General features: G+C 49.3%; 2 protein-coding genes across 5 annotated transcripts in view; one reads left to right on the top strand and one right to left on the bottom strand.

Annotated features, from left to right (window-relative positions):
• OGG1 (8-oxoguanine DNA glycosylase) overlaps positions 1–16,969 on the bottom strand; it is a 35,715-nt gene that overhangs the window by 16,158 nt on the left and 2,588 nt on the right. Inside the window, exons 3-7 of one of the 3 annotated variants that reach the window (XR_006716027.1) lie at positions 16,755–16,934; positions 15,127–15,308; positions 13,740–13,890; positions 4,104–4,291; positions 3,564–3,654 (exon numbers count right to left, since the gene is read on the bottom strand). Coding sequence is in view for 2 of the 3 variants with exons in the window: in XM_045493748.1 (XP_045349704.1) it covers positions 13,204–13,290; positions 13,550–13,599; positions 13,740–13,890; positions 15,127–15,308; positions 16,755–16,934 (650 nt within the window). In the remaining variant the exon portion in view is untranslated. Of the gene's footprint in view, positions 1–3,563; positions 3,655–4,103; positions 4,292–12,359; positions 13,313–13,549; positions 13,600–13,739; positions 13,891–15,126; positions 15,309–16,754; positions 16,935–16,969 lie in introns of those variants that run through there. The other 2 variants (XM_045493749.1, XM_045493748.1) reach the window with 2 other exon arrangements.
• On the top strand, positions 1,260–13,030 carry CAMK1 (calcium/calmodulin dependent protein kinase I). 2 transcript variants are annotated; one of them, XM_045493742.1, is made up of 12 exons: positions 1,260–1,853; positions 3,910–4,024; positions 5,784–5,915; positions 7,642–7,716; positions 7,802–7,940; positions 8,959–9,160; positions 9,255–9,330; positions 10,002–10,114; positions 10,664–10,742; positions 10,839–10,926; positions 12,532–12,649; positions 12,753–13,030. In XM_045493742.1, the coding sequence occupies exons 2-12, from the start codon at positions 3,942–3,944 to the stop codon at positions 12,833–12,835; spliced, it is 1,188 nt and encodes a 395-aa protein (XP_045349698.1). In that variant the 5' UTR covers positions 1,260–1,853; positions 3,910–3,941; the 3' UTR covers positions 12,836–13,030. The 2 variants fall into 2 exon arrangements, with proteins under 2 accessions (XP_045349698.1, XP_045349699.1); XM_045493743.1 differs by having other exon boundaries at positions 1,271–1,853; positions 9,034–9,160.

Here is a 16,969-nt window from a genome sequence, read left to right as displayed (position 1 = left end):
ATTGGTGGTCTAGGGGAGAGTAGGGCCTCAGCCCTGGGTAGGAGATATGTTTTCCCATGAACTAGGAAGTCTGAGATACTGAGATTCAGGACAGGGAAACTGACCTGTGTCCCCTGCCCCTGGACAATCAGGTCCCTTCTCTGAGCCTCAGTTTACACTAAGTCTAGCTCTCATATCTGAACCCCTATGGTATTCCAAGCATTTCACATTTATTATCTCATAGAATTCTCAGTTGGTCACATATTCCCATATTCCAAATGGAAAAATTGAGGCTCAGAGAGGTGAAATGTGACTCAGATAAGTCAGTCCCTTTTTTTCTTTAATGTTTATTTATTTTGAGAGAGAGAGAGAGAGAGAGAGAGAGAGAGAGAGAGAGAGAGGCATAGAGAGAGAGGGAGAGAAAGAATCCCAACTGATTGGGGATTGATTGATCCCATGAACCTTGAGATCATGATCTGAGCAGAAATCAAGAGTCAGACACTTAATGGACTGAGACACCCAGGCACCCCCAGATAAATCAGTCTTTAAAGCCTTTCTAGGAACCTCAGCCATCATCCTCTCTCATCTGTAAAATGGGCAAAAATGGGCATAATACATCAACCACCCCTGATCTAGTCCCAGGGAAAAGAGAAGTAAAAGCCAGCTGAAATTGAGTCGGGGTCAGAATCGTCCTCTCCCCAAGTCCTGCTGGAAAATGCACAAGTTTGGGGCGGTGGGAGGTGATGGAGGAAGAGTGGGGGTCGAAGCATGTGCCTCCTCTGACTGGCCCCAGTCCAGCCCCACCCACACTTCCTTTGAGTTGCTCCCTCGCTCACCCTGCACCAAATTTCTTCCCAAGGAAAGCCTTGCGCAAGAGGACCTTGGTCAGGTCCCTTGGCCCCCTGCCGACGTCCCAGGAGCAGTTTGTGCTCCACCCCCCCCCCACCCCCCCTCCAAACCTGGCGCCTAGCCATCAACCCCAGGAACCCAGCCAGTCACGTGGCGCTTTGGTCTCTGGCTTGCTTCCTCTGGGATCCTGATTTAACTCCCTCTCCTCCCTTCCCCCTCCCAGTCCCAAGCCCTCAGGGCACCACACCTATTTTGAGGGGCAGGTGCAGGGGACTGGAACTTCAGCTCAGCCTCCAGAAGGAAGGGACTTCGGGTCTGTTTTTCTGCCTGTCCCTACGACTGTCTCTATTCTCTTCACTGTTTACTCTTGCTTTCCCCTTTCTCTACGCCCTCCATCACCACCTCCCCCCCACCCCCCCACCCCCCAACCCGCGTCAGTCTCCTGAGCCCTTTTGAGGGCCTGATTCCCTTCTGGGCACTGGGGGAAAGGGGACGGTGAGAAGAAAGGGGAGACAGAACCCAAGATTCCCAAGGGAGCTTCCAGGACTAGTCTGAAACTCCACAAGGCGACAGGGTGGAACCGGCCAGACTCTGGCATCACACAGACCTGGATTCGAATTTAATTTTGCCTCTGACCAACTGCTGATTTTGAACCCTTCATCTCTCTGGACCTCAGTTGTCCCCTCTGTGAAATGGGGGCCCTACGGAGAGGAAGGGAGGGAGAAGTCCAGAAGAGGAGCTGACCTGAACTAGGGGCTTCCCCTCCAACCGCCGCGCCCCTTCCCCAGCCCGGGAGCGCAGCTGTGCCTCCCAGTCCCTCGTCCCTCCGCCGCAGGCTCCTCCTCCACTGACATCAGAGCCGCAGGCGGGCGGAGGGAGCCAGCAGAGCCAGAGCCGAGCCTCAGCGAGGGAGCGAGCGGGCGGGCGGGCCAGGCGCGGAGCGGCGGCAGACAGCAGCCGGCAGCCAGAGCTCAGCGGCAGCCACTTCGGGCCTTCCAGCCAGCCCCGCGGCGGGGCAGCCGCAGGTACAGCCCGGGGGGCCAATCCGCCTGTGCTCCTGGGATCCGAGGGCGGCTGGACCCACCAGCCGCTGGATCCTCTCCCCCAGGGATGGGATAGGTGCCTAAGGGGGCTAGACTCTGGATGGGCAGGGCAGGGCAGGGCCTTTCTCTCCTACCTCTGCCCCCAGGCCCTGCAGGTGCCAGGCGGCCGGTGGGGAACTGAGTGGGTAATGTCGGAAGGTGGGAAGGGTGTGCGTGTGGGTGCGCCTGCGTTCAGATGGGTCTGAATGTGGAAGGACTGGGCATTGGAGCTATAAATATGTGGGGCCGTGTTGGGGTGTGCTAATGTCTTAGCACAGGCGTGTGCATCAGATACGGAGCTACAGTGTAAGGGTATCCTTATGGGTGGGGATATCTGGGAATCTGTTTTTGTTGCAGATGTGTGTCCAGGTGTTGTGCTTGCTAGCATCTGGCTCAAGGGTGGTAAGAGTGGAGGCTATATGTGTATTGAGGATGTTTGAAGTTAGGTATGTAAGGAGTTGGGGTTCAGTTTGGAACATAGGAGCTTTTAGGGTGTATAGAAACAGGATGAAGGGTATGAGTGTATCTGGGATGTCTGGTACATAGGTGAGGAATATGTGTGTGTGTGTGTGTGTGAGAGAGAGAGAGAGAGAGAGAGAGAGAGAGAGAGAGATAGATGTGGTCTAAGTGTGTGCAGATGTGTGTTTTTGGGGTGTAAGAGGGATCTGTGGGAGGGATGTTGGGATGTGAGGATGTCTGGGGGAGTGTATCTTTGGACATGTGTGCTGATGCCTGGGTACACATGTATGATCAGGTGTTGGGGTATCTGGGGATGGAATGTACTGAATCTGGGGCAGGTATTGTGGGTGGAGCTTGGTGTGGTGTGTCCAGGTGCAGAGATATTTGTGGAACTAGAAGGGTTGTATTTGCCAGGCCTCCAAGTGGGCTTTAAAACTGTGTTTCTAGAGCCTACCATCATATCTCCTTTCCTAGAAGTTTCTGCCCCTGGGATGGGTGGCTAGGACCCCCTGGAAACAAGGTCCTATCCAAGGAGTGGGGTCTCACACCAGGGACTCTAGTCAGGACACCTTCCTTTCATTCTCCCACAGGGGAAACAGGAAGTGCCCTCCTTGAGGTCACAGAGCATACTGGGTCTGAATGGGCTCCAGTCTGGCTGCATATTGGAAGGACAAGCTGAGAGTGGCCCTGTCAAAGTCCTTGGCACTCAGCAAGCTTAACTGGGCCCCAGCCAGTCATCATTTGGGCAACTTTGGACCCAGTCCATATCTGTCTCCAACCTCAGTCTCCCTATTCTCCATCTGATAAATGGGGAGAGAACTCCCTGCTGACAGAGGTCTCTGAAGAAAGGTACAGGCTGGAGCAGGGTCAGAAGCCAGGAGGGGACAGACTGGGTAGGACCATTTCTCAGGCTTCTGGGACCCAAACAGGGAGCCAGAAGGGAGAGGGGGTATAATAGGTGGCCTGGGGAGCTCCAGCTGTGGCTGCTGTTGCCGTGGTAACAGTGCAGAAGGAGCTATTTAAAAACGTGGCTGAGATATTGCTGGAAGCCCAGGCTGCCGGAAACCTGATTTCCGAGAGACTGGGTGGAAGAAGAAAGAGGAAGGAGAGGAGACACCCCAGCAATTCCCAGGGTGGGGCTGGGACATTCCTGGTTCTGGAGACAGGGGGAACCCTCCAGGGCTGTGCACTTACTTGTACAAGCTGCTCTGGGGTCTTCTCTGCTGTTCTCCTGGAGGTCAGCGTCCTCCTGAGTGTTTTGATTTGGAGAGGGAGAAACCTGGAGCTGAATAAATGAACAAATGACTTTGTTGAAAAAAGAATTCTGCTGCCACCTTGAAGGATTTTCCTTTAGGCATGAGGATTTGTTGGGTGAACAAAAGACTAGTGAGTGAGTGAGTTTGCTGAATAACTTTGTCAAATGAATGAATCAAGGAATGAATACATGCAGGCTGAATGACTGAATGGGGCCTCAATTCCCTAAGTCCCAACATAGAAGGCTGGGCCCTACTGAGTCTTTTCCCTTCATTTCCTTTCTCAGGAGCCCTGGCTGTGGCCAGGGGGCAGTGGGCCATGCCGGGGGCAGTGGACGGCCCCAGCTGGAAGCAGGTGGAGGACATTAGGGACATTTATGACTTCCGTGATGTTCTGGGAACGTGAGTCTCAGGGCAGGCAAGCGGGGGTGGAGGGGGAGGCTGTCTGTGAGCCGGGGTGTGGGGTTGGGAAGATCCTTACTCTTGGGCCTGGCTGGCTAGGGCGACTGCATCCAGGGTGGTACTTCCTCTGGTCAGTTTATCACTGCTTCCTGTTTGCTATAGTCCAGGCCCTGCAGTGGCCTTGCCATGGCCCAGAGTGGCTCATCTTTTCGCTTCTGGCTGACAGTGGGTGGAACAGAGGCTGCTCTTGGCTGCAGCTCTGGGTTCCTGTGAAGAGAACAAAGTAGGGGAGAATGAAGGAGCCAGTCTTTCCAATGTTTGGCCAAGAGCTGGGGATTTTGGCCTAGGTTTAGGAAACGAAGCTGAGCATGGCTCTGTTCTCAGTGGTGGGAATCCAGAAATAACTCAAACCTGATCTTTTCCCCTCAAGTTGATCCTAAACATGTGATGGAAGTACACCCAGGGAAAATGACAACAGGGTATATGATGTGTTCCTGTTAAAGTCAGGAATGAGGACTTTGTAGAGCTCAGAGTGGTAGCTACTGCCTAGAGCTAGGGACTGAAGGATGAGTAGAAGTGCACTTATCAGAGAGGGAGAAGGGCATTCCAGCCAGAAGGAAGAGCCTAAGCAAAGGCTGAGAAGCATGTTATGTGTGGAAAGAGGTGAAGAATGATACAGTTGTAATCAGAGGCTAGGGGAAGAGTGGAAGATGCTTCTCTCTGAGAAGAGAGAACAGGTCATGTAAGGCCTTGAAAGCCAAGCTATGGGGGCTGGACTTATCTCATGGACCATAGGAAGACATTTAAGATATTTTGATGGGTTTGCAATTCAGGATAGTCACTCTGGCCAAAGCATGGAGGGTAAATTGGAGAGGGACATGACTAGAAACCAGCATTGAGGCTATCACAGTCACTAGTTATTCTGATGATTGAGATTTTGCCATGAGAGATGCTTTTCTTTGACTTAGACTTCTTATCCCAGGCAACACAAATAGTCCTAGAAAGAAGATGCTAGGAAATCTTCCTTAATCAGTGAACTTTAGTACATGAGTTTGTTCTTTTCTAACTAACTTGTAAAATATTGCTTCTCAACAATCAGTGAGCATACAGATCATCTGAGGATCTTGTTAAAAATACAGATTCTGATTTAGTAAGTCTGAGGTTAAGGCCTGAGATTCTGCACTTCTAAAAAGTCCCCAGGTGATGCTGATGGTTCTTCAAATTTATAAAAGGTGTTAAGTAAACCATGACTGAAATTGTAGCAGAAAAAGAAATGAATCAATTTTGCATGGATCAAAATGCCCAGGGCATAAACTTCAGGCATTGCTGGATCCAGGGGCTCACATGATGTTATCAGGAAATTATCTTTGTCACCAGGAAATTTCTTAGCTCTGATTTCATTTGTGTTGCCTTCATTCTCAAGCAGGCCCTCCTCAAGTGGTGGCAAAGATAACCACCAAAAGCTCCAGGGTTGCATCTTATCAGCTTGGAAGGAAAAAGAGCACCTTATTCTCAAAGTGCCAGTAACCTGGCTTGCATCACGTGACCCAATTACTGTAGCCAAGGATAGACTATTCTGATTGGCCAGCCGTGGGTCACGTGATCACCTGAGGGCCCAGGGGTTGGAAGAGTGATGTAGGGAGGCTCATCTCATCTTCATGGTCCACAGGTGGTCATGATACCCATAGGGGTATGAAGGAAGGGCTGAAGGGAAGCTAAGGTTCCAGTTCCTCACCTCATGAATCCCCTTTCTTTGCAGGGGGGCCTTCTCAGAGGTAATCCTGGCAGAAGATAAAAGAACTCACAAGCTGGTGGCCATCAAATGCATTGCCAAGAAGGCTCTGGAGGGCAAGGAGGGCAGCATGGAGAACGAGATCGCTGTCCTGCACAAGTGCGTGGACCACACTCTGTGTGGGTTGACCCTGCCTTGACTCCTCCTATTCTCTTCCTACCTCTGCTTTGGGCAAATCATTTAACCTGTGAGCCTCAAATTGCTCATTTATAAAATGGGGTAATAATTTCCACTTGGTAGGATTGTGGAGCACTTCAGAGGTCCCTTTATTTCAGGTGTCTGCTGCAACAGCTAATGCCACTGCTTGTTTATAGTGGCTTAACTTGTACATTCAGATCTGAAAGTCAATCCTTGAATGTAGCTTGGACCATCACATCTCAACTGGTGTTACTGAAGACCTACCTCAATTCCCCGTACATATTAAAGCCACTCAGGAAGTTCAAAAATACCTGTCTCACAGCCCCCTGACTAAATCAATAACCAACTGTCTATGATTTGCTTATACTTGTGTGTAACCTGCTGCCCTCAGTGGAAAGCTTATGGAGAACCTTCATTTCTATCCTCTCGCCTGAGTTTTCCAACCACCCTGGTCAGGGATTAACTGGTCATTTCCACTATTGGGTGTGGGAGGGGGCCTGAGGTCCAGAGAGGGTAAGGGATTTGCCCAAGGTCACAGAGCAACTTTGTGGCAGAGCCATGGCCCCTGTCAAGCTCAGTCATCATCATCGGTTCATTTATTGAGCATTCACTGTGTGCCAGACATTGTGCCAAGATTCTTACCTGCATTTTCTCACGTGATCCTCACTCCAACTCTTTGAGGGAAGTACTGTCACTGGCTTCATATTATAGATAAGGAAACAGGCTTAATATTCAGTGAATAAGTGAGCACTTACTCTACACCCGGTGTGGGAGGAACAATGGTAACATAAAGCCCCTGGTCTCCTGGAGCTGGCATTCTGGTGGGGGAGGCTGATAAACTTATAAACACAGACACTTTTTATTTTATTTTTTAATTAATTAATTAATTAATTAATTAATTATTTTTTAAGGTAGGCTCCATGCCCAGTGTGGAGCCCAATGTGGGGCTTGAACTCAAAACCCTGAGACCAAGGCCTGAGCTGAGATCAAGAGTCAGATGCTTGGGGTACCTAGGTGGCTCAATCCGTTAAGCTTCTGACTTTTTTTTAAACGTTTATTTATTTTTGAGAGACAGAGTATGAGCAGGGGAGGGGCAGAGAGAGAGGGAGATACAGAACCTGAAGCAGGCTCCAGGCTCTGAGCCGAAGTTGGACGCTTGACCAACTGAGCCACTCCAAGCTTCTGACTCTTGATCTCAGCTCAGGTCATGATCTCATGGTTCACGAGTGTGAGTCTGTGCTGTCAGCACAGAGCCTGCGTGGAATTCTTTCTCTCCTCTCTCTCCCTCTCTTTCCACCCCCTCCCCCACACGTGCACACTCTTTCTCTCTCTCTCAAAATAAATAAAAAAGAATCACTTGCTTAACCGGCTGAACCACCCAGGCACCCAGAAACATGTTAAAATCATATACTGATCAGTGTTGTGAGGTAAAAAGATTTGTCCCCAAATAGCACATAGTGGAGGCAGGTTAGACCGAGGTGTGTCTGATGCCAGAGCCCAGTGTTTATCTCTCTGTGCTCTCCTACCTTCCATTACATCATAATAAATCATGGTGAATCAGCTTTTCCTTTTGGGACCCAGAACCCTGGTTTGTCCTGCCTAGGTCTACAGTGGTGGTTCTTCAAGGTGAGTGTAGGAAAGTGGCTGAGCTATCCTCAGCTCTGAACCACCTCATTTCTCCTTTCAGGATCAAGCACCCCAACATTGTAGCCCTGGATGACATCTATGAGAGTGGGGGCCACCTCTACCTCATCATGCAGCTGTGAGTGGCCTCACCCCTTGCTCACATCTCTCCCCGCCGCCCCTCCCTAGCTTCTCTGGCCAGACTGCCCTGTCCTCGGCTGCAGGGTGTCCGGTGGAGAACTGTTTGACCGCATTGTGGAGAAAGGCTTCTACACGGAGCGGGATGCCAGCCGCCTCATCTTCCAGGTGCTGGACGCCGTCAAGTACCTGCACGACCTGGGCATCGTACACCGAGATCTCAAGGTGGGGTGCAAGGGTGTGTGGTGAGCTGGGGTGCCGAGTGCAGCCTCCACATACCCCTCACTGTGTGATCTGGGGCAACTCTTACCCCATCCCTGAGCCTCGGCTTTCCATCTGCAAAATGCACCCTGTAAACCCTAAACTGCCTCCTCCCATTCCGGTTTGGAAGCTCAAATGGACACCCAGGTGAATGGTGCTGCTATTTTATCCAAATAGTGCCTTGGTCTTTTTTTTTTTTTTTTTTTTTTTTTTTTTTTTTTTCAACGTTTATTTATTTTTGGGGGGACAGAGAGAGACAGAGCATGAACGGGGGAGGGGCAGAGAGAGAGGGAGACACAGAATCGGAAACAGGCTCCAGGCTCTGAGCCATCAGCCCAGAGCCTGACGCGGGGCTCGAACTCACGGACCGCGAGATCGTGACCTGGCTGAAGTCGGCCGCTTAACCGACTGCGCCACCCAGGCGCCCCGCCTTGGTCTTTTTTTTGATAATAAAAGTCCCACTTTGCTCTTTGTAGAAAACTTGGATGGGACAGCAAAACATAAAGAAGGAAGCCAGAAGCCCCTGTGAAACCCTACACCTCAGAGACTATGATGGGGTTCACATTTTGTAGTACACCTCCTCCAGTCTAGAAGAGCGCTGGGGTGAGACAGATCTGGACTTGAATTCTGTCCCTGCTACTCCCTAACTGTAGGTTCTCAGGCAAGTCCCTTTGCCTCTCAAGGCATCAGTTTTCTGACCTGTAAAGCGGGATTAGGCAGACTGGCCTGATAGGGATGTGGTAAGGATGAAATCAAGCACTAGCACAAGATCTGGCACAAAGTAGGTGCTTGAAAATTCTTTAGGGCCTCACAATACAAATCTGGCTTATGGAAAACTCCCACTCACATTCCCAAGTCCCTTGTCTTTTCTGGCCCTTGTCTTTTACTTTTAACTTCCTTGAGAACTTCCTTGAGTTTCTTGTGCCTCCAACCAAGATGGCAGCTGTGAAGCCATAGTGGCTTTTGGGGTGATGTCTTTGAGGTGGTGCTTGGAGAAGCAGAAGGTTCTGCCAGCCTCTGGCCATCTCTACCTCTTCCTTCCCCTCCACCTTCCAAGCCAGAGAATCTGCTGTACTACAGCCTGGATGAAGACTCCAAGATCATGATTTCTGACTTTGGCCTCTCCAAGATGGAGGACCCTGGCAGTGTGCTCTCCACAGCTTGCGGGACCCCAGGATATGTGGGTATGGAGCACCCTGGGCGGGGGCCATGGATAGGGGAGAAATCAGAAGCTGCAGGGCAGAGATCTGTCACCACCATGTCTCCTTCCTTCCATAGCTCCTGAGGTCCTGGCCCAGAAGCCCTACAGCAAGGCAGTGGATTGCTGGTCCATTGGGGTCATTGCCTACATTCTGTGAGTAGGGTCTTGGCCATTGGGGCATGTGGCTCTAGCATTCTCCTCTCCCCTACTTTGCCCTCTTTCTCCTCTCTGCTATTTCTTCCTGGCATCCAAGTGTATACCTACCTATTAATGACTAATATTATTTCATTCAACACATACTATGTTTCTGGCACTGTGCTAAGTACTGGGGATTTAAGAGAAGAAAACAAAGTGCCTGCACTGAGAGAGCAAAAATTCTAGTACAGTAGACAGACAATAAACAAGTAAATCTATAAAATGTCAGGTAGTAAAATACTATGAAGAAAAATCAAGCAGGGTTAGGGAGATGGGGATGGATGCCATTTTAGGTAAGGAGGTCAGGAAAAAAGGCATTTCTTAGGCTATCTCCTGGATGAAGTGAGGGAGACTGACATTTGAGGTGTGGGGGAAGACATTCGAGGTGTGGGGGCAGAGGGAACAGCAAATGCAAGGCCCTGAGGAAGGAAAGACGGTAGCAAATTAAGAAACAGGCCAGTGTAGCTGGACAGGAGTGAACAAGGCACAGAGGGGCAGATTTCCCCTTTGTAAAAGGGGGAACTGCTTCCTGTGGGTGTTGCCTGACTCTTGAGACTACCTCAAAGCTCCATATTGGAGCCAATGGGTACACTGAAAGTGGAAATGAGGAGGAGTTTCTCCCTGCCCAGGCTCTGCGGTTATCCCCCCTTCTATGACGAGAATGATGCCAAACTCTTTGAACAGATTTTGAAGGCCGAGTACGAATTTGACTCTCCTTACTGGGACGACATCTCTGACTCTGGTATTTGATGCTTTGCCATCTTCCCCTGGGCCCTACCTCTGGTCAGACTCCCCAGCCCCAAACTAAGAGCTGTCTTTGAGACCAGACACCAAGCACCCCAGGTGCTTCCCTCTGCCTGGCCCCAGGCTGAAAAACTTGTAGGCATTCGTTCAGTCTTCAAAACTAGTATTTTTGAAAATACCACACCCAATGACTTCATTATGCCTGAAATACCACCATAGAAGTTTTCATATGTTCTTTTGTACCTCTTACTAGGAGGCAAAACTGTGAAGCCATTATTGGTCACTTACACATCAGTGTGAATATACTGAGCAGAATCTTTTTTAAGAACAAGTTTTTTTTAAAGGAAAAAGGAGAGAACTGGAAGGCTGGGGTGGGTGGGGGGAGCTTAGAGACTAAGAGTACAGGTGGGGTCGGGCGGTACATACACAGATCTGGCCTCTTGTCTTGCTTGGATGCCAGGCCAGACCCAAGGGGGTGGGTTTTGTGTTGGGGGTATCCACAGGTACCATCATGCTATTTCTCTTTGCTGTTTTCTTGGGGATTCAGCCAAAGACTTCATCCGGCACTTGATGGAGAAGGATCCAGAAAAGAGGTTCACCTGTGAGCAGGCCTTGCAGCACCCGTGGTGAGAGCTCCAATAAGCTGCAGGCTGGGGTGGGGTCTGGGGCCCCCAAACCTGTCTTTGCCTTCATAGACAACCCTCCACACACCCCTATCCTAGGATTGCAGGAGATACGGCTCTAGATAAGAATATTCACCAGTCGGTGAGCGAACAGATCAAGAAGAACTTTGCCAAGAGCAAGTGGAAGGTGAGCCCATGTCCCTAGTCCTGGGTCCCAGCCTCCCCAGACGTCCTCCCCACCTCTCTCCAGGCCTCAGCTCACACAGCACCTAGCACCATGTCACAGTAACTGCTCAGGGACACTTACAAGAACTTCATTCATTCATTCATTCATTCATTCATTCATTCATTCATTCAACACTCCCTGACACTCTATCCCAGTGAGTCCCTGACTGCCAAGAACAGTATAATTCTTTTTTACTGTTTGTTTGTTTGTTTATTTATTTATTTATTTAGAGAGAGACTGCGAGTGGGAGAAGGGCAGAGAGAGGGAGGAGAGAGAATCCCAAGCAGCCTCCATGCTCAGTGTGGAGACTGATTCGGGGCAAGATCCCATGAGCCATGAGATCTTGACCTGAGCCGAAATCAAGAACTGGATGCTTAACCAACTGCACCACGCTGGAACACTATAATTCTTAAAGAGACATCTACCCCAACCTATGGGGTCCTGGAAGGGACATATGATGGCCTGATAGACCTGTCAGACCTGACAGCTGAATAGGAATTAGCCAGGTACAACAGAACAATGTCTGAGGCAGAGAGGACCAGTATGCAGAAGTCCAGGGGCAAGAGAGTGAGTATGTCCATTCAGGGAAGTGCAAGTAGTAAGTCTGGATGGAATGGAGGGGTTGTGGGGCAAGAGCCCAGACTGGAGATGGAAGTAGAGGCCTTGAGTGCCACAGTGGAGAACTAACTTGGTCCTGAGGACACTGAGGAGACCCAGGATTTTTAGCAGTAACCTGCCTTCTGGAAAGGGCTCTCAGGATGCAGAGAGAGGTATGGAGTCAAGGCTGGGAGACCCCTTAGAAGGCTGTGGCAGAGATGTGGGCAGGAGACAGTGAGGGCTTGGACCAGAGAACAGTGGATGGCTCAGGAGTCCTTTAGGAGGTAGAATTGACAAGAAGTGATGGTAGAAGAGATGTTGGCAGAGAGAGGAGATGTCAAAGGCTGGCCCAAGATTTTGGTTGGGGAAAAGGTGAATGGTGGTACTGTTACTGAGATGGGGATCCCAGGGGCACACAACTGTCTTGGGGTGGATGACTATGGTTTTGGACATGGTGAATATGAAGGATGTGTGGGACACCTTCGTAGATATGTTAAATAGAGAATGATACACATACTGGGGTAAGTTATTTAACCTGTCTGTGCCTCAGTTTTCTCCTCTGGCAATGGTGACGCTAATAGTATCCACCTCAAAGACCTTTGTGAAGATTAAATGAATTGCCAAATAAAGTGCTTAGAACAGTGCCTGACACATACTGCTATTTTAAGTGCTTGCTATGATGTGAATATGAATTTATACGTAAAGGGTTGTATATACTTGTTCATGTATACACATTACACACACACACACACACACACACACACACACACACATATGCATGTATCTGTGTAAATATATAATGTGGCTGGATGTAATTTAATAAAGCCTTGTACAGGTTTCAGGGAGTTTTAGGGGATCAACCAATAACCCCTGAATGAAAATGACGAAACCACCCCATGAATCTCACTGCCAGACCCTGTCCCATGATCTCCAGCTCTCAAAAGTCCCTTCTTCCCCTTCTCCCCACAGCAAGCCTTCAATGCCACGGCCGTGGTGCGGCATATGAGAAAGCTACAGCTGGGCACCAGCCAGGAGGGGCAGGGACCAACGGCGAGCCATGGGGAGCTGCTGACACCAGCAGCTGGGGGTGAGGACCAGTGCTCTGTGGAAGGGCATGGGTGGGAAGAGACATACAGGCTGGAGTGGAGGGTCTGCTCCTACGACCAATCTTGTTCTCTCTCCCCATGTAGGGCCAGCGTCTGGCTGCTGCTGTCGAGATGGCTGTGTGGAGCCGGGCTCAGAAATGTCCCCTACTCTGCCCCCCCAGCTCTAGGGCCCCAGATCCAGGGTCCAGATCCTTTGTGTGGGAGGGGTTGGGGCAGCCTGCTCCCCTTCCCTCCCTGAATTGGAGTTACCCAGCCTCACTGCCTTCCCACCCCTTTCCCTATCACTCCTCCACTGCATTTTCCATACAAATGTTTCTATTTTATTGTTCTTTCTTGTAATAAAGGGAAGAGATAAAAACATAGTAGCTCTGTCTCACCAGATAACCTCCACCCCACAATGTTGTGCAAACTACTTAATGTGAGGGTACCTGGCCCCTGAGGTAGCTGCAAGAAGCCCTCTTCCCAACATGAGACTGGATGGGGAAGAGAGGTGGGGAAAGGTATTTGGGGTATCCCTTTGTCCAGTGCCCCCCACCTAGCCTTCAAGGCCTGTAGATCTCCTGCGCTTTGCTGGTGGCTCCTGAGCTCGGTGGAGTTGGCGCAGGTCAGCACTGAACAGCACCTGGGGACAGTGGGGAAGGACACTGCATGGGGTCAGGGTACACGGGGTCAGGACTGATGGGGCCAGCGGCAGTGTGGAGAGGTATACAGGCAGCAGGGCCAGGGCGAGGAACATCCACTAGAGTCAGGACTGGGGTGGGTAAAGAGTCCAGTAGGGTCACCTGAAATGGTGGTGGTGGAAGGGTCTACTGGGTCAGGACGGGGGGAGGAGTCTTATGGGGTCTGGGCTGGAGGAGGAGAGGGAGCCTCAGAACACTTACTGCTTGGGCCCAGCCAGCATAAGGTCCCCACAGGCTCCGGAAAAAGTTTCCTATGCCAGAAGTGAAAAGGTGAAATTAATTGGCCTTCCTACTTATGTCCTATCCACAGGAGTGGGATTTTACAGAGAGGTATGAAAAGTTTCTACCACCTCAGCCCGCTGCTAGCCCCAGCATCCCACTCTCTCCTTACCCAGTTCCTTGTTAGCCTGGGGGCTTGGACCCTTGGCCTGGGACATGGTGGGGTGCCAGCTGTAGTCACGCTGGGCAATCTGCCACATGTGGATATCCACGGGCACGGCCTGGGGCTTGTCTAGGGCCATCAAGCAGATGCAGTCAGCTACCTTTGAGAGACAAAGAGTGAGCCACAGAGGAGGAAAGGCAGGATCCAACCAGCATCCTATTTCTAGTCCCAAAGTTGGCTGCTTCCTCCTCCACTCTGAGGTTACTATTATTTTATATTTTCAATCAATACACACTCTCTTTTAATAATTTTAAAAATAGATATGATGAGGGGTGCCTGGATGGCTCAGCTGGTTGAGAGTCCTACTTGTCTCAGGTCATGATCTCATGGTTCATGAGTCTGAAACCCATATTGGGCTCTGTGCTGACAGTTCGGAACCTGGAGCCTGCTTCGGATTCTGTGTCTCCCTCTCTCTCTGCCCCTTCCCAGCTGATGCTCTGTCTGTCTGTCTCTCTCTCTCTCAAAAATAAGTAAACATTAAAAAATTTTTTTTAAAATAGGTATGATACGAGTGCCACTGTGTAAACATCTATGTAGGCCAGGTCCTCATCATAACCTGGGAAGAAGGCAGTTACTACATCTATTCTGCAGACAAAAAAGTGAGATTCCGAAAGATGAAGTGACTTGGCCAAGGTTACATGGCTAGGAAGAGGCATAACCAAGATTTAATGTTAGGTTGAGGTTCTTTAAAAAAACTTAAAAAAAAAAAAAGTTTTTTAAACAAAACTCTATTTTTTAAACTATAGAGAAGTATAAAGAAGAAAACAATAAATGCCAAATTCCCAATCATCTTACTGCTAGCTAACCTTGTTGATATTAAACAAAAAGATTTAGAAGTACGTAAAATTTCAAGATAAAAACAACATGAAAAGGAGAAACATCTTCTGATTTGTCTTCCCAAATGTAACCACTCTTAAGCTTCCAATGATTCCTTCTGGAAAATTCTGCATACATACAGCAGTGTATACGTGCATTGGAACAAATGGCCTTTCTAAAAAATGCACTCAAGGGACAATGTCATTTTTTTTTTAAGTCTATTTATTTATTTATTTTAAAAAGTAATCTCTATACCCAATGTGGGGCTTGAATTCATGACCCTCAGATCAAGAGTTGCATGCTCTTCTGACTGAGCCAGCCAGGTGCCCTGGGACAATATCCTTTATACTCTTTCTGCACTTTGCATTTTCTCTAATAAAACATCTGCTTGTATCCTTTCTCCATTTTGCCCTGCCTCCAGAAGCTAAGCATGTACCCAGCTCCCAGGCCTGCCTTGTCTCCTTCTCTGCTACTCTCTGCGTGGATGGTGAGGGTAGCTCCTGTCCTCCTGGGACATTACCTTGGTGCCCACCCCAGGCAAGGTGCAGAGGGCCTTGTGGGCCTCCTCGTAGGGGACCTTGTGCAGCTGCTGCAGCCAGGGCAACCCGCCCTGTTCTTCTAGGATGGCTCGGGCACTGGCATTCACGTAGCGGGCACGATACCCCAGGCCCAGCTTCCTGAGCTGAGCTTCTACCTCTGGCCCTGTGGGTGAATGGGGAAGAAAGCAGGGGTCAGGGATCCTCAAATCTTTCCTGTCTTCAGGCTAGTGTGTGAGGCCTCTACCCCCTACAGGAATGCTTTCCCTAAGCACCTCTCTCCCACCTCATCACCCTCTGTGAGACCCCAGGACACTTGCATATTCAAAAGAAAGGGTTAAAGCCTAGTTTGCTCCTCTGCAAATATTTTCTGAGCACCTACTACCCAGTGTTGGTCACTGGAGCAGGGACTAAGAAGGACTTGCTGCCCTGGAGGAACTCCCCAGTTATCCTTTCCAAGGTGCATTTACACCCATGATCTAAAATAATGGTCATAATAACAATAACAGCTTCTATTATCAAGTGCTGGGTATTATGCATGGGCAAAGTACTTTAGGTACATTATCATGCTTTTCTCAAGGAACCGGACACAGTATGGCTATTTTCCCAATTTTACAGATGGAGAAAATAAGAACTTAGAAGAGGTTAATAACTTGTTCAAAAAAGGACATGGTGGAGATGGGATCTTGTACCTAGGTCTGAGAAACCAATGCCTGTGCTCTTAGCCTATTAGAGCACCCTGCCTCACGACTGCTTTACTCACCACTCAAACCCTTCTGGATAGAAACTGTTATTCCCATCCTACAAACAAGAGAAGCTTCAATAGGTAAATGAATTCTTTTGGTCTTACGACTACTAAGCTGGGAGCTGAGACCCAAGACTGGGTTTCTTTTTTTCCCCCCAATACTGGGTTTCTAAGCACCAAAAACATTCTCTTTTCTCTAGGTATCCTGTCTCCTTGCTATGCAGTCCCTAAGCACTTCTTCTAGCTTTATTCTCACATCTACCAACTGATATACTTGCTTCTGTAAAATACTTCCCTCACAAGGCTGGTATAAAGAACATATATGTTCTTGGATGCAAAATTGTTGGGTTCACTGTAGAGTTAGCAACTTTAATTTTCTGCATACTTTCTGTATGTCAAATACTGCACTATGTGCAGTATGTGTATTTCTTTACTTAACCCTTGTGGCAACTCTGATAGGTAAGTGCCATTATTCTCCCATTCCACAGATGAAGAAACTGAAACACAGAGTGATTAAGTAATGTGCTCCAGGTCATATAGGTAGATGTCAAATGCCAAAAGAATTCAGATGTAGGTATTCTCCAGAAGAGTGGTCTTAACCCCATACTATTGTATACTATGTGTTTTTTAAATTTTTTATGAAGCAGTGAACCTATGGGGTAAAAAGCACAGGCTAGTGAGGTGCTGACGTTTCAAGGACAGACAGGGAGGATGAAGCAGGGCTGATCAGACCAGGCAAGATGGTTCTGGATGAGGAGGGTGTCTGGGAAGGCAGGAAGCTTTGAGATGGGAGATAGGGACCAGGGGAGAACCGAACAGACCCTGAAAGCTATTGGAGGGTCTGAGCGCAGGGACGCACCTACTCACCAGCCAGAGCCTGCAGGCTGGGGAAGCCATGGTAGGTGACATCATCCAGCTGGATGAGCTGAGGTCCGAAAGCCTGGCAGAGGCGTTCTACCATGCCGGTTATGCGAGCAATGTTGTTGTTGGAGGAACAGATGAAGGAGAAAAGGCACTCGACGGGGTCCTGTTGCAGAAGTCGAACACCTGGAGACCAGAAAGGTAGGCGGTAGGATACAGAC

Source organism: Leopardus geoffroyi, chromosome A2 (genome assembly GCF_018350155.1).
Source record: "Leopardus geoffroyi isolate Oge1 chromosome A2, O.geoffroyi_Oge1_pat1.0, whole genome shotgun sequence".
In the NCBI taxonomy this organism is placed as follows: domain Eukaryota; kingdom Metazoa; phylum Chordata; class Mammalia; order Carnivora; family Felidae; genus Leopardus; species Leopardus geoffroyi.
Note: the sequence above shows the minus strand (reverse complement) of the source record. Positions and strands in the feature narration are given on the sequence as shown.

What these genes read in the sequence shown, in the direction of transcription:
- CAMK1 (XM_045493742.1), top strand. Translation starts at nt 3,942, where the DNA reads ATGCCGGGGGCAGTGGACGGCCCCAGCTGGAAGCAGGTGGAGGACATT. An exon ending in TTCCGTGATGTTCTGGGAAC is followed by an intron (nt 4,025 to 5,783) that starts GTGAGTCTCAGG and finishes CTTTCTTTGCAG; the next exon opens with GGGGGCCTTCTCAGAGGTAA. An exon ending in CGGGACCCCAGGATATGTGG is followed by an intron (nt 9,161 to 9,254) that starts GTATGGAGCACC and finishes TTCCTTCCATAG; the next exon opens with CTCCTGAGGTCCTGGCCCAG.